The 21,697-nt window shown below is 39.6% G+C and overlaps 1 protein-coding gene across 1 annotated transcript in view; it reads right to left on the minus strand.

The window, feature by feature from the left end:
• PSME4 (proteasome activator subunit 4) overlaps positions 1–20,533 on the minus strand; it is a 107,433-nt gene extending 86,900 nt beyond the window's left edge. Inside the window, exons 1-3 of the mRNA XM_041755079.1 lie at positions 20,040–20,533; positions 1,441–1,581; positions 762–878 (exon numbers count right to left, since the gene is read on the minus strand). Of these exons, the coding sequence (XP_041611013.1) occupies positions 762–878; positions 1,441–1,581; positions 20,040–20,281 (500 nt within the window). The 5' untranslated portion in view covers positions 20,282–20,533. The remainder of the gene's footprint in view (positions 1–761; positions 879–1,440; positions 1,582–20,039) is intronic.
• Between the last annotated feature and the right edge of the window lie 1,164 nt (positions 20,534–21,697).

Here is a 21,697-nt window from a genome sequence, read left to right on the forward strand (position 1 = left end):
AGCCAAAGTTTAAGAGTCTTTTAAGCCAAACATGGTTAAGACTGAGAAAATTAAGAGCTAGATCAAAACAAAACAAAGCCTCGTTAACAGGGGAAAATGATGCTATGGAGTCAAGTCCAAAATTACTATTCACCAAAAAAGGATAGATCATCATATGGTACTCTGCAAATTCAGAGTAAAATACAAAACGTACCAGAATTAGAGATCTGGAAGAGTTAGGATGTACGCAAAAGAAGGTATAATCAGCCAGATGTTCATAACCCTAGTATGTCTAAACATTACATCCTAGTGCATCTAAACCAAGAAGCCATGCATTTGAACAGCCTGCATTCCACGAACAGCTACTGAAACTAATGCTTCTTTAACTGGCATGGGGGTACCCTCTGGAATATGCCAAGCTCCTCTTCTTGAGGCATTCATTTTACTTGAAGTATTAAAACACATGTGAATATATAATAAAGAAAGCCAAATGTGCATTACTTTCAATGACAAAATATTAGATTCCAAACAAAACCCTGTGGTCTCTGGCCAGTCTGCTAATGTTGGCTGTCAGATATCCTAATGGAAAATTCTTAAGTGCAATTTCAGATATAGTTTAAAGAGGGTAATAAATTGTTTTAGGAGCCAAGTTACAAAGCAATGAGCACACTGAAATGTATATTTGCTTGCTTATTTCAAATAACCCAATTATTTCTCAATTATGACCAAATTCTAAAAGACCCCAGTGCTTCCAAAGAAGTCCTTTAAAAGGAAATACTTACTTAGGAAACCAATTTAATCCCAGGTGCTCTGTCTTGGAATATAATATTCTTTCCACCATGTCATAAAGTGGTCTCCAAGGTAACTCCAAATCATCTCTTGAAAGAAGTTCCTTTTTCCTAATTAAAAAAAAAAAACAAACATATAGGCATACATTCGTACACAGTTGTTTGTGTAATACACCTACTACACAGGGAGGACAGTTGTTAAATGTCGCTGTCATCCTGGTAGGCCTTGCTTTTCCCTATCCACAGATAGGAAGAATGTACCAGATTATTGCTGTTCAAACCTCAAAAAACACCAAGTAAAGAGGGGCATTTAAATTCATGCCATCATTACTGCCAACGAATTTTCTGCATGCTTAGGAATAAGAATAAATGATTCGTGACTTCTCAAGGATCTTAACATATATATACAGGAAGATAATTCGTTTAAACGAACATATATTCAGATAACATATATTTCCATGTGCTACAAAACAGAAGGCCTCACAGAGGAGATAGAATTTTAATTAATTAACACATATGCCTTAAACCTATGATAAAATTTTCTGCAATCTTTTTACAAACTGGCAATTTGGGACTTGGGTCTTCTTACCAAAGAACACTTAGCTCTTGTTGTCTAAAACCTTGAAGAAATGAACCAAAACGTGTTAGCAGAAATCACAGGAAATCTACTCACTTTAACAAGTTGATCAAGAGACGGGCAAATCCCTGCATCATGCTGATTTCCAGTTTTGGAATTGATACCAGCTCATACAATAACTTGATAAAAAGAACATGATCTTCTTTGCTAAATTTTCTTCCATAAAGTCGAATATATCTGCAAGAGAAAAATCAACATAGACTTTAAAAATAAGTATGGTGACATATCCACATTCACTGCAACAATACTCATAACAGCCAATGTGTGGAGGCAATGTGAATGTTCACCAATGGATGAATGAATAAACAAAATGTGGTACACAGACACACACAGACACACACACACACACACACACACACACACACACTGGAGTATTATACACCCTTTAAGATATCTAACTGCTTTTCCTTTCCAGAAATTCCTCAAAATCCTTAGTCCACTAAAAACATACTTTTTCATTTTCTCAGGCTATTGTGTATTTATTTATTCATTCAGCTCTTTTCTTGTGTATTTATTTATTCATTCAGTTTCAAGGTCTAATCCCATGACTTCACCTTAGTACTCAGTGACTGGATAGTACGGAAGGCAGAGCCATGAGACTCTATACATACTGTTCTGCCTCTGCCAGTAACTACCGTGCAAGTTTCTTAACCACGCTGGAACAGTGAAGGCAATATATAAAAACCTCAAGCCCAGGGCTACCAAAGGTACTTCGAGTTGCTGAATAAAGGTGGTACAGCCTCCTGCAGCCTCCTTCAAGTTCACTCTAAATTTTGGAATAAAAGAATAGATGCTACTTTCAAATGAAAGCAAACTATATTCCTAACGACCACACAGAGAAGAGTTCAAAGGGCCATCCCTCCAGCGTGTCCCTGGGGTACAGTCCTCACTCTCCTCTGTGGCTAGGATACTTCTGTGGAAAAATTGGGAAAACACTGCTCTAAACCACGGAAATAATTTACCTATGGCCCACTTCATTTACTGTAGTAGAAAGACAACTCTATGCTTAATATTAGGAACAGAAGATTCAGAGCCCTAAACTTAATATCATGAAAAGAAGAGACCAACAGGGGGATTCCTAGAGGAGGTATAACTGCTGACAAAACTAGAGATGTTAGGGGATTACTCAGAAAGAAACCTCCTATTCTCCCTGTCAGCCAGGAAATAGTTCGTGTCAACCAGAAAGTGGTTTTCGTCTCAGCATTTCTCAAAATGCAGTCCAAGAAAAATGTATTCTGAAGAGCACAAAACGTACTACGAGAAGAAAGTTAATAATCACTTTTCAAGAAAATTGAGAAATTCTGTTCAATAAAACACTATTTTTTTTTTCAATAAAACACTATTAAAAGTGAAAACCCCAATTGGATATTTGGAATACAGCCCTCTGACAAGTATTCTTATATAAATTACATAAGAACTCCTTCAAATCAGTCTGAAAAAGACTCAATTAAATTAAAATAAACAGGTGAAAGACTCAGGCACTTCTCAGAAGACAGCATACAAATGACTATAAAGCATATGTAAAGATACTCAACACCCTTACTCATCAGTAAAAGCAAATTAAAACCACAGTAAGGTACCACTTTACACCTGCCAGACTGGCTAAAACTAAAAGCCTAATAATACCTAGTTTGAAAAAAAAAAAAAAAATCTAGTTTGGGTGACAATGTGGAAAAACCAGACTTTCATATGTTACTGGTGGCGACAGCCACTTCAGAAAAAGTGCCTGATATTACCTAGTTGAATGTCTATTAGACATTAGACTGTTTAAAATGCATATTCCTGAGTTCCATCTTAAATCTAGACCATTAAAAACACAAGGAGTATGAAATACAATAGAATTATTATTTTTTTAAATAATAAAAAGGGAAATAAAATACTCAGGGTGGAGTATTCATTTTTCAAAAACTACCCCAGTTGTTTTTTTCTGTATATTTATGTTCAAAAATCCTACTTTAGACCATATTAATATGTAGTCTATCCTTTTCCCAATTCATTTTCACATTAAGTTTTGGAACTAAAAATTACTAGTAGATGTCTAAAATACTTGAAAACCTTGGTAACAGTCATGATTGATCTTTTGAACATATTATTTCCTTAAACTATCCACAATATATAGATAAATCAGTACGTTCCATCCTCCCACAGGGGGGAAAACTATGAAAGATAATAAGAAAGCACTTTTGAACTGCTTCCTTCCTCCTCATAACCTTAATAGTGTGTTAATCAAATGCTTTAATTTTTAATCTCAAGTAAATGAGATTATGCCATAGCCTATCAGGAACAAAAATGATTTAATAAAGTGTATTAAAGGTTTTCTTCTACAGCACATCCTGAAGATAGTACATAATTCATTACAAGGAAGTTTAAAGTAAATACAGAATTATACGTTACTGAAATGAATTAAGAATTAGAGCTTGACAAGAGGCTAAAAATACTGGTTTTCAATACAAGCTCTGTCATTCACCAGTTATTTTTCAAGGCAATCACTAGGTTTCTAAGATTCTAACTAAATCCATCAATCAAGTAAAATTAACATCATTTGAGACCAACATTAAGACTATTTGTAATTATAAAACATGTAAGACATTTAGCAATGACATTTAACCTCAAGTAAATGCTTTATTTTGGGTAGTACTACTCAAAAGACAAAAAATGGAATTTTAGCTATAAAATTTAAAAAACCAGAGTTTAAATACATTTCATTTAGTTTCATTTAAAACACTCAGAAGTATTCATGGATCATTTAAAAAAAAAAAAAAATCCTACATCCAGGGACTCCTGGGTGCCTCAGTCAGTTGACCAGTGAAGCATCACTCGATTTCTGCTCCTCACTCAGTGGGGAATCTACTTGCAATTCTCTCCCTCTTCCTCTGCCCCTCTCCCCACCCTGCTGTCTCTCTCCCAAATAATAAATCTTAAAAAAAGAAAAAAAAAAGAAAAAGAAAACCTCACATCTAGCAATATATAAGTAAAAATCTAGACTATCAAAGTCAAAATACCAATTTTTTCAAAGTACATTTGCAATAAAATTTTCCTGGAAAAAAAAAATTGGAAGTCCAACATAAGAGAATAGTTAAACTGTGTTTTATGCCTTTAAATATAATGCAGACATTTAAAATTATGTTTTTAAAGAACTTTAGTGGATGGGAAATGAAATATCATTTAAAAAATAGCATTTAAAAAAAAGCAGGATACAAGCGGCACCTGGTAACTCAGTTGGCTAGGTATCTGCCTTTGTTTGGCTCAGGTCATGATTGCAGTTGTCCTAGGACCAAAATCCATGAAGGGTGGGGAGTCTGCTTCTCCCTCTCCGTCTCCCTAACACCCTGCTTGTGCCAGCACTCCAAGTGCATGTGCTCACGCTCTCTAATAAATAAAATCTTTTTAAAAAAGCAGGATACAAAACATGAATACAACTAAAGAAAAATATGTAATCATGCATTAAGATTAAAAGATAAAATAAACAGTGTAACAAGTCACCTCTATGGGGTAAAACTGGGTGATTTTCACATACTCCTATTTACCTTTGCTTATTCTAACTTTCTAAAGTAAAAAGGCATTATTTTTATAATTAAAATTAACACGTAAAAAAATTTTGTATCAAATTTCTGCTGTAAAATACAATGTTTAAAATCAGGTAATCAGTACTTCTGCATTTCTACGTTTCTTTTAATAAAAACGGCCCTTATGCAAAGACTACTCAAGTCCTATTTAAAAGAGCACAGGAGGCAAGTTGTATGGTTCTCACTAGCCAAAAATGATACCAGAGCATGAATCATGGTAATTAACTGCAATGTATGTTTAAATCCATTGAGTTCATAGTGAAACTAAAAAATATACATACATGCAAAAGAAAACCCCATTGTTTATGCCCTTGAAGAATGCTATGGGACCAATGCTATCATTATCTTAAGAACAGTAAACAGGGCACCTGGGTGACTCAATCAGTTAAGCCTCGGACTCTTGATTTCAGCTCAGGTTGTGACCGCAGTGTTGTGAGATCGAGCCCTCCGCAGGAGCCCAGCACTAAGCCAGGAGTCTGCTTGAGATTCTTTCCCCCTGCCCCTTTCCTGCTCCCATCGGCACCTGTGCTCTCTCTCTCTCTCTCTCTCTCCTTCTCACTCTCTAAAATAAATAAATCTTTTTTAAAAACCTGGTAAATAAAGAGAACCAATGAAACATTTATCCTGGCTCCTACAGGAATTGTACCTCAGGGTAAACAATAGTTCAGGAGGAAAAGTTCTTTAGAGAACTTAAGCTAATAAGCAAAGAACAGTTTACTAACATCAGAAAGAACCAGAGATTATGCCTCTCATGATAGAAGTATACAAAATACATAACACCTAGTCTTGAAAAAGAAAATGAAACTTTATGAGCTGAATAGTAGCAACAAAATCAATGTATGTCTTTAACATTTCAATCAGACTTCAACTAAAGGTAATTAAAATTACATAATTAATAAAGCTGACTTTAAAAGACACAAAAACAGATTAAGAAACTGTGCTCTCGGGGATCCCTGGGTGGCGCAGAGGTTTGGCGCCTGCCTTTGGCCCAGGGCGCGATCCTGGAGACCCGGGATCGAGTTCCACGTCGGGCTCCCGGTGCATGGAGCCTGCTTCTCCCTCTGCCTGTGTCTCTGCCTCTCTCTCTCTCTCTCTCTCTCTCTCTCTCTGTGACTATCATAAATAAATAAAAATTAAAAAAAAAAAAAAGAAACTGTGCTCTCTTTTCAATCTTCTGTGGAATACCTATAAAACTGGTAAAAAACTCACTTAATTCTAAAATGGACATTATTCTGGCCAAACAGTCTGATTATAATAAAATATAAAGCAGAAAATATTAATATAGTATAACAAAAATTACTTAAAAACACAATCTTAATTGCCAATATCAGACTTAAGGCATTCCCTACTCTAAGAGGTACTTCCTTTAAAACCAAAAACCTTTAAAGGTCCACAACCTATAAAACCACACAGATTTGGGTGCCTGGGTGGCTCAGTGGTTGAGCATTGGCCTTCCGCTCAGCGCCTGATTCTGGAGTCCCAGGATCGAGTCACACATTGGCCTTCCTGCATGGAGCCTGCTTCTCCCTCTGCCTGTGTCTCTGCCTCTCTGTCTCTCATGAATAAATAAAAAAATATTAAAAAAGAAAAACAAAACAAAAAACCAGAGAGATTCAAGACAATAATGACTATTCTTAATATTATTATTTAGCATTATTCTAAATCTAGAGATTAAAAAGTAAACTAGGAAACACAAACCAAGTTGTGGTTTGTGTCATCCAAAACCAGGAACAAAAAAACCCATTCATAGACTAAATAAGAAAATCCACAGAATTTGTTTCTTTTTTTTTTTTTAAAGATTTTATTTATTTATGACAGAGAGAGACAGAGAGAGAGAGAGAGAGAGGCAGGCAGAGACACAGGCAGAGGGAGAAGCAGGCTCCATGCAGGGAGCCTGACGTGGGACTCGATCCCGGGTCTCCAGGATCAGGCCCTGGGTTGAAGGCGGTGCTAAACCGCTGAGCCACCCGGGCTGCTCAGAATTCGTTTATTAAAATCAACAGGCTTCCGTATGGTACCCAGATAAAAAATACTGGTGAATGAAGCAAAACTGTTTCATTCATAGTATCAACTAAAAGATTCATTAGAAACTTCTCTAAAAGAGGACACCTGGGTGGGTCAGTCACTTAAGCTCCCGCCTTTGGCTCAGGTCATGGTCTAGGGACTTGGGATCAAGCCCCACATCCTCCCTGCTCAGCAGGGGGCCTGCTTCTTCGTCTGCCCCTCCCTCCACTCAACGTCTCGCACAGGAGTGTGCCTGCTCTCTCAAATAGATAAATTCTTTAAAAGTAAAAAAAAAAAAAAGAAAATTTCTCTAAAAGAAATGTATAGGAATTACATTTTAAAACAATAAAACTAGAGCGCCTGGGTGGCTCAGTTGGTTAAGTGCCTGCCTTTGGCTCAGGTCATGATCCCAGTGTCCTGGCATCAAGCCACATTGGGCTCCTTGTTCAGCAGGGAGCCTCCTTCTCCCTCTCCCTGCTGCTTCCCATGCTTGTGCTCGCTCGCTCTCTCTGTCAAATAAATAAATAAAAATCTTTAAACAAAATAAAAATATTTCTAAAAAATAATAAAACAGTACTAAAATGTAAAATATCTGAATAAATGATGAGACAGAAAAATTTTAAAACTTTAACTTCATACCTGATGGCTAGGGCTAAATGACATTTTTTTTTTCTTTTTCATCATGAGAGACACAGAGAGAGGGGCAGAGAGACAGGCAGAGGGAGAAGCAGGTTCCCCACTGAGCAGGGAGCTCAATGCAGGACTCAATCCCAGGACCCTGGGATCACCACCTGAGCCTAAGGTAGACCTACCCCAGGGGCCCCTAAATGACAAGTATTTTAAAGCAAGTAAAATTACCATGACCAATAAAATACCTGAAAAGCTCTTCCCTCTAACCAGAAAAAAACAATAAAAGAACAAAACAAAAAACCCAACCTCCCTCCACACTTTACTGTCTTTTCCTTCTGTTCCTAAGATATCACCAAACTGAAAAAATAAAAAATATAAAAATGCAAAATGTGCCGAGAAAAGCTAAAGGATCACGAGTTAATCATTTTGACTTTATTCCAGGGCTAAGCCCTTCATTATAACACATGATATTAAAAATGCAGATACAGCTTCTCATTGCTAGGAATAGGGAATGAACACATAAAATGTAGGGTTTTCTCACAAATCCACCTCTCCTTCTTTTATCACTCAATTAGCCATGTTTTCAAAATGCATTTCTAGATGTGAGGAAACATGTACCGGAAAACTAACTATACAGAAGTAAGGGAGATAAGTGAAGTACTGTCAGAGTTTTATGATTCTTTTTTTTTTTTTAAACCAATGTTTCATCATAGATGAGTGACCACTGAACTGAATCTTCAAAGATTAGAAAGCCATCATCACTCTGAGTAAGCAACCCAGGGTCAAGAAGACCTGAGCGGGATCCCAGGCTCAGTGGTTTGGCCCCTGCCTTTGGCCCAGGGCAAGATCCTGGAGTCCCGGGATCGAGTCCCACGTCGGGCTCCCGGCATGGAGCCTGCTTCTCCCTCTGCCTGTGTCTCTGCCTCTCTCTCTCCTCTCTGTGTATTCTCATGCATAAATAAATAAAATCTTAAAAAAAAAAAAAAAAGAAGAAGACCTGAGCACGTGGGGAAAGAGTCAGGTGCAGGCACAGAAGGAGACAGCTCTAGGGAGAGGAACAGAGCAAGAACAGCATAGTTCTGTGGCAGAGAGACACAACCAAGAGAATGTTCCTTATTCTCTCATTTCACTTCCACAGAGGTCAAGCTGAGGATCAAGAAAAGGGATGCACTATCACAAAAAAACAAATAACAATAAAGCATCAATTTCAAGTGTCTGCTGACAAGGAAGAAAGGCAAATTAGGTGTTATCTGAAGTGGAGAATATCTTCTGTTTCCATGCTCTAGATTGCTCTGCAACTGTCAACATTATAATCAGCTCTGAATAGCCAGAATATTTATTGATTTCAACACAGCAGCCAAGCCAGCAGGAGCAGCTCGGTTCTACAAGTTTGCAGAGAATTCAAAGTGCCCTACGTCAGTCCCTTGGGCAAGACATTTAATCTCTGTATTTGGAAAACCTGGGTTTTCTCACAAGGCTATGGTGATGAGAAATTGATTAATGCACAGGAAAGATTCTGATTTAGCTGATCTGCAGTGGGGCCCCCGGTATCAGTTGTTTTTATGTTTCCCAGATATTTCACTACATCTGAGAACCACTGCATCTTAGCAGACTGAATGGAGTACAAGATATGGTTTGAAGTTTATTTAAATCATTAAAAATGAAATACTTATACCATCTGTTTCAATTAATATTTCTTTAGTTACAGGGATAAATATAGCTTAACACATTTGCTTACCATATATATTCCTGTGAATTATTTATTCAATCCTTAGAAGCCTATCTATCCCTAAGGCATCCTATTTCATAAAGTCTTCCTTCATTCCCAACCAAAAGTGCTATCTCTGTCCTCTCTGTCCCTTAATAGCTTGTACCAAACTTGAGTTTTTTCCACATTCTATTTCTTACTAGATTTACACATATATACATTATTATATGTATATCCTATTTTATTTCTTTTAGATGACTGAAAGATAAGGGTAGCTAGGACCATTCCTCTATACAAATGTAACCCTCAACTCTAATCAAAGAATGAAATGAGATGGATGTTCTGAAAAATATTTTGACTGACCAAAACGTATATCTTGAGAGATACACGGTCTTACATAATTAAAAACAGTTCATGAGAGCCGATTCTATTTTTAAAAAGAAAAAAAAAAAAAACTCCTTCAAACTAACAATAAATATTTTACCAAATTAAGCAAATTGGCTTTAAAACATTTGAGTAGGTTTCCAAAACACACTAAAAAACAGGTTTGCTATTTTTACCAAGTACAGTATTTCCTTTTTATTTTTATTAAAGATTTATTTATTTATTTATTTATTTATTTATGATAGACACACACACACACACACAGAGGCAGAGACACAGGAGGAGGGAGAAGCAGGCTCCATGCCAGGAGCCCAACGTGGGACTCGATCCCGGGACTCCAGGATCGTGCCCTGGGCCAAAGGCAGGCGCTAAACCGCTGAGCCACCCAGGGATCCCAGCCACCCAGGGATATATATATGTATTTTTTTTAAATATATATTTTATTTATTCATAAGAGTCCGAGCAGTGGGGAGGGGTTGAGGGAGAAGCAGAACTCCCGCTGGGCAGGGAGCCTGACAAGGGGACCCTGGGATCATGACCCTAACTGAAGGCAGACACACCAACTGAGCCATTCAGGCACCCCCCAAGTTTAGTATTTCTGATGGAAGTCTCTAAACAGACAAGGAGAGCTGAAATAGACACTTCTCTTTATCCCCATCTATTATCACAGGCTAATATTCACTGGAGCTTCAGCATATTGTATTTCAGAGTTATATTCTTTATGACTTATTAAAACTGATATGACAATTTCTGGAGTAATACAGACATTCACTATTAATACCTAATAATGATCCCTCTATTCTTTTCCCAGTTGCTTCTCTCTGGAGGCATGGATAAGGGGCATTTATTTATCTCTTGAAATGCTTTACTGAATGTCCCTTAAGAGCCAGACATGGCAACAGGGGATGGAAACATTAAAGTAACAAATGGTTCTGGAGCATACAGCCTAGAGGAAGACAGATAACTAATTATTTCAATATAATGCTCTGAATACAGACTTTAACATTTATATGGTCAATTTGTTCATATCTCTGTTCCCCGTTACATGGCTTTCTAAAAATTCCTGCTTACCTAACCAAATCCCACCTCACAGCTCAAGTGCAGTTCTTCCCCAGGTAGTCTTCTCAGACTATACAGCCCTGGAGTTTCCTTCCTCTGGGATGATTAAGAGCAAGCCCTGTGGTCATCAGACAAATCAGCTAACACATTACCTCACTATGTCTCATTTCTTCAAAGGTAAAACTGAGATAACAAACATACCTCCAATTCATAGGGTTGCTTGTGAAAATTAAATGAAATAATGAATGGAAAGTCATTAGCATAGTGCTGGCACATTTTGAGGCCTCAACATATGGTAGGCAAGTATCTACGCCACTCATTCAACAATCTATTAACTAATGCTCTCTTGTAAGATCCCTTGGTTTACTGATTTTTTAAGACCGTTTCAACTTTTCATTTTCACTCCTTATATCTTTATCTTTAGCTCAAGGCGCAGGTGTTGATTAGATGATCTGAATTATAGAAAGAAACCTGTAAAATCAGTAGCTTTCATGTTTTGGGGGCCACAACCCACAATTATAAATGCATAACCCAGTATATAAACATAAATAAAACTGAAATTAAGGTCATAAACATTCACCCTTATTACTTCTAAATTTACTCTAATAAACCCCCTCAAAACAAAACAAAACAAAAAAACTGATCAAGAACTAAACTGATTTCACAACCCTTTCGTCATAACCCACAAAGGAAAAATTCTCTATTAAGCCCTAATAAATGGGGGATCCCTGGGTGGCTCAGCGGTTTCGCACCTGCCTTTGGCTCAGGGTGTGGTCCTGGAGTCCCGGGATGAGTCCCACACTGGGCTCCCTGCGTGGAGCCTGCTTCTCCCTCTGCCTGTGTCTCTGCCTCCCTCTCTGTGTCTCTCATGAATGAATAAATAAAATCTTTTAAAAAAATAAAAGCCCTAATAAATGAACATATAGATGAAAAATTGTAAGACCATACAAACTACCAAAAGAAAAAAACCTCATATGATAAAGTTTTAAGATATCTATTTGGGGGGCCCCTCACAGAAGAATTCAGGCAGTGTTTAGAACCATCTTATATAAAGAAGGAAGAATAATAATGTCAATAAAATTATCTTATATACAGAATAATATCTAATAAATATAGATATAATAAAATTTTAAAATTGCAACTGAGAAAACACACACTTTGGACCCTTCTGATTACAAGACTCAGTCGGTTAAGCGTCTGCCTAAGCGTCTGCCTTCAGCTCAGGTCATGATCCTAGGGTCCTGGATCAATCCCTGTAGGGGCTCCCTGCTCCATGGGGAGCCTGCTTCTCCCTCTCCCTCTGCTAGCTGCTCCCCTTGCTTGTGTTCTCTTAGAAATAAAATCTTTTTTTTGAAAAAAGATATTTGTCTATTTGATTTTTAAAATATCACATTTTAGGGCAGCCCAGGTGCTCAGTGCCACCTTCAGCCCAGGGTTTGATACTGGGGACTGGGGATGGAGTTCCACGTCAGGCTCCCTGCATGGAGCCTGCTTCTCCCTCTGCCTGTGTCTCTGCCGTGTGTGTGTGTGTGTGTGTGTGTGTGTGTGTGTGTGTCTCATGAATAAATAAATAAAATCTTTAAAAAAAAAATAACAGTTTTAAATCATTCCGGAATTTGTTAAATGATAAACTTTTTCCTGCCATACACAAAATAGGTACCGCTATTTGGTATATGTTGACAGAAATTTGACAATATTTTATTTATTGTGATGTCTGGAAGTAACCCACCTTCCCTCAGAAAAGAAATGATCCCAACTAAACTCTTGAGGAATCTGCCCCAAATATAAACACTAATGCAAAAGACTGCATTCATAAAGTTTCTTATTCTAAAAACTTCTACTTCATCCTTGGCTTAAAAAATGATTTGTCAGAAAACAAGATGAAATACTCATACTTAAGAGCCCAAAGATTAATTAACACATTTCTTTTAGAGTATCCAAAGGATATATCTTAGAAGATTAGACAGGATTTTTAATAATTCTTATGCAATTTCCAATTTATTTGAAACATAGTATTCTCCAACCCATGTCACAGATGCAATGGTGTTTGTTAGTTTTTTCTTGGGAAGGGAAAAAGTCTTTACTGTATTTTGATTTCTTTTTAATTTTTAAAAATATTTTTTTTCTTTTTAAATAATCTCTATCCCCAATGTGGGGTTCAAACTCACAACCCTGAGATCCAGAATCACATGCTCTTCTGATTGGGCCAGCCAAGGTACCCCCTTGTTATATTTTTAAACTCTAAAATTTAGGATCTATTTATTCTGGGAAAAAAAAAAAAGCCAAACTAGCATAAAAAAAGGTAATGATCACTACCAAAACTGTATGGTTCACCTATTCAAAAACTGTATTAAGCACACCCCAAATTATTTAGTACTAAATATTTAAGCATAACAATGATGAAAGATTTTTAAAGTCTCAAATTTACCAATGCAACCAATATAATCTGCTTTCTTCTCTAACTTCGCTAAACCACTCCCCTAGACTCCCACTTGTGATTATGAAACACACCATTCTCTTCTTTAACCAAAATGCTCCTTCCCTCTGTTTCTTTTACTAAATATATATACTTTCTTTTGAATCCTGTATTAAGATAGATCTCATCCCATATTTGTTTTCTCCATTTTGACTGTAACAGTACCAATTTCTAGAATTCCATGTTTTAGTTTACAAAGAAGAAAAAAGGTAATTATAATATTGAGTACCAATGAATATATACACCACTGTAGTGAATGCTGGAAGAGGAAGAAAGGAGGTAAACAAGGAACACTGACCTCAAGAAGGCTCACAGTAAGAGGGAAGATTATATACAAACCCTACAAAAGCACGATTAAGAGAATGCACTAAAAGGGAAGAAATGCTGAGTGTAGGCCGAATATGGAAGTAGCCAACCTCAAAATTCCAAATGGGAATATTTATAGTATGTGCTGCTTTTAACATTCCAGTGGCCATGTCAATGAATATAAAGGTTTTTTGTTGTTGTTGTTTGCTTGCTGTTGCTTTTATTGCTCTGTTCTCAGCTTGCTATTCACACTGCATGAGTTCTTGATCTAATTTTCTACACAGGTTAGTGAGAAACACAGATTTGGATTTTGCATTGAAAAGGAAAGCAGTGAGAGAAGATTCACTAGATAGAAATAAACCTCATTGGACAGGAAAAGTTAACACTCAGGTTCCAAAATGAGAAAATGGGTTTAGAAGTTATGCCATTACTTACTACTAAATAAACAAGCATCCCTTAAAAAAACAAGCAGCTACCTCCATTTTACTTCAGTCAAGAACATGTATTTCAAGGACAATTTTATTTTATAACACTGCAGTGAGACCACCTGGGAAAATTGTTTTTAAATGCTATATTCAGATTTCTGAAGAACAAGGGATGGTACTGTTTTACTAATTTCCCCCCCCTAAATGCCCTTCTCATTGTCTCCATTTAGGGGGCATTAAAACATACTGGTCAGAGTAAGTATTTTTTTTAAGTAATTAATACACTTAGAATTCGATTTTCTCTCTCCAAGTTTCATGATGCAGCTACACCTTGCCTACCCTATCCTTAAAGAAAATGTGTGCTCAGACTAAAGAGCACACCGGAACTTCTCAAGAGGGCCGAAATCCTTCAGTAATATATCCCAAGGACCAAGAAGAGTGCCAGGACCACACAAAGCACTAGCAAAATAACTGGTTCAAAGACTCCTGCCGCTACTCCTTTGCATCCAACAATGTATTAACTAATAAGTACCTTTGTTTTTAGAACAGAATTCAAAAAAATAGAAAAATAAAACAGAATTCAAGGAAGCCCTGGTTACCCTAGAACGGATTCTAGGTCTCCACAGTTGAGAGAGGGAGAAGAAAGATGCCATAAGACATAAATGTTCATTAATAAGCTGAATTTAAAATCATTATCCATGGGGTCTGTTTACGGTAAACCTTAGACGAAACAATGTAAATGGAAACTCAGAAGTAAAAGCACAAATTTTTAAGAAGAACTCCATGACGTTGATCAAAGTGATGATGGATTACTGTTCATTTTCCTAAGTTTGAGAATGGCCATCAGTATTGACTTTTTTGGTTTAATTCCTTTTGCTTTGTAGATACATACTGGAAGCACTTACGAAATGAAGTAATATGCTTCAAAAAAATAGTTGGTGGGTAGGTGTGGAAGAAACATGACTGGCAAGGAGTTGATAATTGAAGATAGGTGATGGGTACACAGAGTTCACTATATTATTGTCTTTCTTTCTTTCTATATGTTTGATATTTTCCACAATAAAAAAGTTTATTTTTGGTTGCTTTATTAAAGCAAAACAAATAAAAAAGTATTCAAAAACTATTCAGATCACATATACTGATAAATGAGATTCTGGCAAAAACATCCAGGCTAACTAGAGAGGAGAAAAAAATTGACAAGGTGCTTTAAAAGAATGATTAAGAGAGGTTCTTCCAGACACTTGGCTGGCTCAGTCAGTGGAGGATGTCACTCTTAATTTCAGGGTCATGAGTTCAAGCCCCACATCAGGCAGGGAGCCTACTTTAAAAAAAAAAAAAAATGAGTGAATGAAAGCAAGCAAACAAGGCAAGGAAGAAACTAAAAAGGTGTTTGAAAAATGGGAAGAGCCTCTCTATATATTTAAAGTATCTAAGTTTGAGATTGCAATGAAAAATTAAATGTGTGCATTTGTAGGTACAGGGGATACACAGGAACTCTTTTCTGCTCAATTTTGTTTTGAACATATAAAGCTGCTCTAAAAACTAAAGTTGGGGGATCCCTAGGTGGCGCAGTGGTTTGGCGCCTGCCTTTGGCCCAGGGCGCGATCCTGGAGACCCGGGATCGAATCCCACATGGGGCTCTCGGTGCATGGAGCCTGCTTCTTTCTCCCTCTGCCTGTGTCTCTGCCTCTCTCTCTCTCTCTCTCTCACTGTGTGCCTATCATAAATAAATTAAAATTAAAAAAATAAAAATAAAAACTAAAGTTGGTTAACAAAAAAAAGAAAAAAGAAAAACGTGAAGGACATTTTACTGCACTGTTACACAACTCTGCCAGAAAAAATTCATGTCCCCAAAATAATTCATTTATTTTGTTTTTTCTATGGAAAATCAACTTTCAAATCAATTCAACAAAGAAATTTTGGTTCCCATTTTGAGCATGGTCACGTAACAATTGCAAACTTTTCTACTACTTTCCCTAACTGGTTCTCACTGAAGAATCTGGTAATTTGTCAAGATTTTTACAAATAAAATGCACTTCTATTTATTGAGTACTTCACAATTTCAACACTTAAACATTAGATATCCTAAACAAGTACATTGTGTTAACAGCTGAGATTCAGTGGTTAGCATTTTCTACTTTCTCCCCCAATTCAAAGATGATACAATTTGGGTATTCCTGTGGTCAGATTATTACTTTCCACAAAAGAAGTTCAGTGTATTTGATAATTCATATCTTAACCAGACTTAAGTTTCCGGTGGTTATATAATCTAATTAAATATATCATGTGGTTTCAACTGGGATAATCCAATTCCTATCCAAGGAGGCTACATAATGTTCTTAATAATAATTAAACAAGGAAGTTATAGTTTAATTAGCAAGTGAAATGATTTGTCAATATAATAGTCATTTCATTATAATAAAACAGCACAGAATATAACATCTCATTATAACAAATAAGACATTTAAATCTGTTTCCTAATACAGCAAGTACACATCCTTCACTAAAACAAAAATTCTGTTAAAAAAAATGAAATATGAAAGAAAGGAATATGGATGGGGTAAACTTGTAGGAAAGGGTCGGCCATTCACTTGTTTTCCTTTCTCTAAACCAATTTAAAGGAACACAGAACTAGAAAGGCCCTTTGGGCCTAACTCAGTAATTTTTCAAACAGTATGTTTCAGAGCCCTTAAGCAGGCTTTAGGGGGTTCTACGATCAATGAAGCGTTGAGAAGAAAATCAGTGCAATCGTATCCTGCCCGAGGAGCCCAATACTGTGTTTAAGATTTTGCTTTTATAAAACAGTTCACCGATAAGTTTTAAGTTTGAAAAGCTACTAGGAGTCTACACTCCTCCCACTTTCCGAAAGAGGACCCTAAAGCTAAGAGAGGTTAAACAGGACCAAGATGATGATAATGTTCATGGCAAAGCCAGGTATAGATAACTGACATCTTCAGACTAGACCTCACATGAAAGATACAGAGGGACAAGGGAGAAAACTAAGTTTAAGATTACCCTTCTTCAACTCTGTCATTCTCTACATGGGCCATAGCAGTTATCCACCAACACCTTTCAACTAAGAGTCCAGGAGCTATCTTTACTGCTGTTTTCCAAAGATCATTAGGTTTTTGCTTCTCTTCTCCAATTTGTTTCCCTGCTTCTTAAAAACAGTCCCTGTGATGATATTGCCTCACACAATGTCTCTTTAACAGGTAGTACCAATACTTTAACTTGTCCATACAAGAGGGTTTGTATTTTACCAGAGGGCCAATTTTTAAAATACACAGAAATAACCTTTCTTCACAGAGATACCACGCTGACCCACAAGTTTCGAAATGGATTGAAACAGATTGGTAAGTACTTAGTGAGGTAAAAAGTAAAAAAAAAAAAAAAAAAAGGTGGGGGGGGAGCAGGAGACTGTGATGCCCAGATGAGGGGTGTACACTTCTGGTATGCGATCTAGTCCCAGTGCCTCTGAACCGCATTTACACTCTGGTCCGCTTGAGGAATGTGCTTGATCTATGCAACTATTTCCAGTACTTTACAAGTTGCTCAAATAGTTCTAGCAGAAAGATACACACTAGCTTATTTGAGGCTCTACAGAATAAAAAATAAAATCATAAAATACCAGACCAGGAATGTTTCTCAGGATGATTTAGTCCAACCCCCTCATTTCTTTCACAAGAATACTGAAACACACACACACACACACACACACACACACACACGCCAAAAAAAAAAAAAATACTGAAACACATAATTAAAGTAACCTTCCCACAGTCACAGAGCTACTGGTAAAAGTTGTCAGGTTTTGTTTCCCTTACTACTTTCCATTCTACTACAAGTACTAAATATGATCACTACTCAGGTAATTGACAGCTATCATCACATGTTTTGGCATCATTTAGACATAAACTTGTGCAACACACAAGCCTTATTGAAAAACAACAAGCACAACTATAAACAGGTCACCTCAACATGACTTCGGAGAAAAAAAATACATCCAAGATCACAACATGTCCCACCAGGTTCAAAATGTCTCCTAGTGTAATCCTGAGAATTAGTTTGCAGCATTAGCCACTGTTTCAAAATAACATTCTGACAGCACTTCTTGCTGGTTATTTAGACCTTAATGGTTTGGGGTTCATAGGCTAGTAAGTCTTATTAACTGCACTCTTGCCCTAAACAGCAAGGACTGTCTCCACTGTATTTTTAGCCATTTCTAGGTAAAAGCTACTTCTACCTAGTAAGTCAAAAATAACCAAACTCTAGATGCTAATTTGCCAAGCCTAGTAATATGTCAGAAAACAATGCTTAACTCTACCTGTGTAGATTCCAGATTCAGAAATCCAAACGAGATATGCATTTTCACACCGGTATACTTATACATTGTGCATCTAAAAGAAGCTGTGTCCCCCAAAATGGTTATTTTCTGGTAAATCTAGTAAGTGATTAAAATGGGGAATTACTGAGACTGACAAAATAACTTTATTTTTCCTATATGTAAGTAACACAAACACAGAGGAGGATCACTTGAAAAATCATCTGATTTTAATCACTTATCAAACATTCCTCTGTTCTGACTGAAAATGGTTCTTCTCCCTGTTGCATTTCTTCCTCCCTCAAGTCTCTTATGAATCCTAAATACACAAACTTCTTTATACTCTAATCAAGAGGAGAGCTGTTAACCTTGACATTTTATTATGGTCACTCTTTTTGAAAAGGGCAAATTAAGTGCTTTACTTTTGCTTTTTAATTAAAAAGGTAATTATTCCCACCACCACCACCACCACAGCCAAGTGGAGATGAGAAATTTGTCAGAGGCTCCCTAATAACTGGCAGATAAGAATCATCCTGTGAGGAAATGTAGAGAAGACTATTGCATTACAAAACCCTGAGTCATCACCCAGTTCACTCAGCAGATTTGGGTAAACACAGGATAAGTGACTTAGGTCTTGTGTTTATCCATCCATAACCACATGCGTGAATGCGTGAACATACCATGTTACCAGATTTGGTGCACAGTCAACCAAACAAGATACAGCACAAGTTTCTTCAAAAATCCTTCTGACACTTTTAAGATGCTCATCTTGCTGGTACTTAAGACATAAATGGTCGGGGTTTATAAATAAACAAAGTCTCTAACCTTTCCTCCCAGGTTGTACTTTTATTTGCTTTCCCCCTAATTTCAATCGCACTATAGTCTGCAGGGTGTTTGTGCCAAAAAAAAAAAAAAAAAAAAAGTTACAGCAATAAAAGAATAACGTAACAACTGAAACTGATGTAGGTCATCTATATTCATCTGAGCGACTCCAATTAACACAAGTCAGGTACTAGTAACGCCCTGGACAGTCTGACAGCTCTCTTCTCTATTTTCCTTAGGGTCGCACATTTCCAAAGGAAATGTCACAACTGGAGAAACACACACTTTCCCGAGGTTCTAAGGCTCAACATCCTCAGCATTAACGTCTAGTATACAGCCCAAGAAGGCAAGGCGCTAAGGGCTGATTTCAACCCAATCTTTTCAGTCAAAAACACGAAGACCGAGCAGGCCCGAGAGAGCAGAACCTACACGGTCCCCACGGCCTCCTTGCCATTCAGAAAGTTACTAGACATGAATTGAGGGATATGAAGAGGCGGAGACCGTAGAGGAAGAGCTGGAGGAAGCCCCGGGAGAAGTCGAGAGTCGCTCCCCCATAGATGAATCATCTCTGCACCTCCTCCTCCGTGAGCAAAGGTCCAAGAAGGACCCTTGGGGGGGGGGGGACCGCTCACCTCCTTCCCTGGGGGCGCGGTGCCCTCCGGCTCCCCGGGGCCCCGCAGGTCGGAGGACAACAACCCGGACCCTCGGGGAGGACGTCGAGGGCTGCTGAGGACCAAGGAGGTCCCGCAGCAAAGTGGCAGGGAGAGGGCTGGAGGGATGCCCAGACTACTGCTCCGGGACCCCCGGCCGGAGTCGGGGCAGAGCGGGGTCCAGCCGTCCCACGCGGACAAAGAGCCGCCCCCGCCCCCGCCCGGCCGCCCTCCCAGGGCCTTTGCCCCCCTCCCCTCCCCCCCGCAGGCCCGAGCACACTTACGTGGAGAGTTTCCTGGTCCAGAAGAGGCCCCCGGGCCACAGCTCTTGGAGCTGCACGGCCCGGCCCAGGTTGCTTTTGATCTGGGCCAGCTGCAAGTCGGACTCGGCGTCCAGCCGCCCGGCGTAGGGCAGCAGCTTGTTGTAGACGATCTCCTTCTGCGGGACGAAGCTCCGCGGGGCCGGGCCGGGCCGCCCGCCGGGCTCCGGGGGGTCCCCGCCGCCCGCCAGCTCGGCCGGCTCCATGAGCCTAGGGACACCCCCCCCACCCCCTCCCACCCTAGCCCTCCCCGGCCCCCACCCCTCTCCGGGCTCCGCCTCCTCCGCGTCGTCGTCGCCCCGCGGCCGCCGGCGGCCCGTCGCCCTCGGCCCGACCGCTGGGCCCCCTCCCCTGGCCGGCGCGCTGCTGGCCCCCGCGCGATCCCGGTTCGTTGGCGGCGGCAGCGGCCGCTCCGCCCGCCCCGCACCGGCTCGGCTGGTGACGCTGCAGCAGCCGGGCCCGCAGGTTCCGGACGGGCCTCAAGTCACTTCCGGGGCGGGGCGACGGCGGCGGGGGCGGGGCGACGGCGGCGGGGCGGGGCGGCGCGACGGAGGCGACGGCGGCGGCGGGAGCGCAGCGGGCCCGGCTCGGAGCCCCCACCGCGGGCCGCACCCGCCGAGCGCGAGGCCGCCCCGCCGGAAACACGAGGCCGAATTCCAAGCTATTGTCCCTCCTCGCCGGGGTCGCGCGCTCCCTGCGGAGGTCGCGGCGCCTGCCTTCCGCCAGGCAGTGGGCCCGGGCCCCCACCCCAGGGGTGGAAGAACCTAGGTACTCTCTCCCCTCACTTGTTGCCTGCAGACGTGCCTTACTCCGTCTCCCTTGAGCCCGCCTCTTTTCTGCTGTCCCTCGGGCCACAGAAGTGAATAGGTACTCATTCAACAAATATGAATTGAACTACTGTTTTGTGTGTCAGACGCTGCTCTTAGGCCCTGGGGGGTGGGGGGAGGGGGAAGAAGAGCACGTGGTTTCTGCCCTCCAGGGTTTTACAGTCAACTGGGCCTTGAGGGAATAGGCAATTGCAAGACAGTCCTCTAATTGCTGGATGAGCACCGGACGCCCTGGGAACACCTAAAGAGGAGTTAGGTCAAACTGGAGGGGGGGGGGGGTTGTCAAGCAGTTTTCTAGAAGATTCCTGGATGTGATTATCCATAAAGTTGAAGTTAAAAGGGGCTGAATGCGGAGTCGGTCAGGAAAAGGAGGAGGTTTATCTCCGCTGAGGGGACCTTGCAAGCATGCCCTCTAGGAATTCAGAGAAATTCAGAAGGGCTGCAGGTTGCTTGCAAGAGGGGAGCGCAGGGGCGAAACCTAGGGAGAAATGCTAGGGAGTTTTCAGAGCTTTGAGCCTCAAAACAAGAAAACTGTGAAGCACTTTAGGCAGAGAGTGGCGTGATATACTTTACAATTTTCAAAGAATCACTCTGACTTTAGGTACTGCATAGATTAACTCAGACTCGGATGAGAAACTGGAAGACCCCTTAAGAAGTTGTGACATAATGATGGCCTGGATGTCCGCTGAAATGATTTGAGAACTACTGCCCAAAGAAGAATGGCCTGGGCTTGGTAGCTGATTGACTCTCAAGACTGAAACAATGGGAAAAGACTGGACGATTGCAGATTTCTGG

Source organism: Vulpes lagopus, chromosome 5, assembly GCF_018345385.1.
Source record: "Vulpes lagopus strain Blue_001 chromosome 5, ASM1834538v1, whole genome shotgun sequence".
NCBI lineage: Eukaryota > Metazoa > Chordata > Mammalia > Carnivora > Canidae > Vulpes > Vulpes lagopus.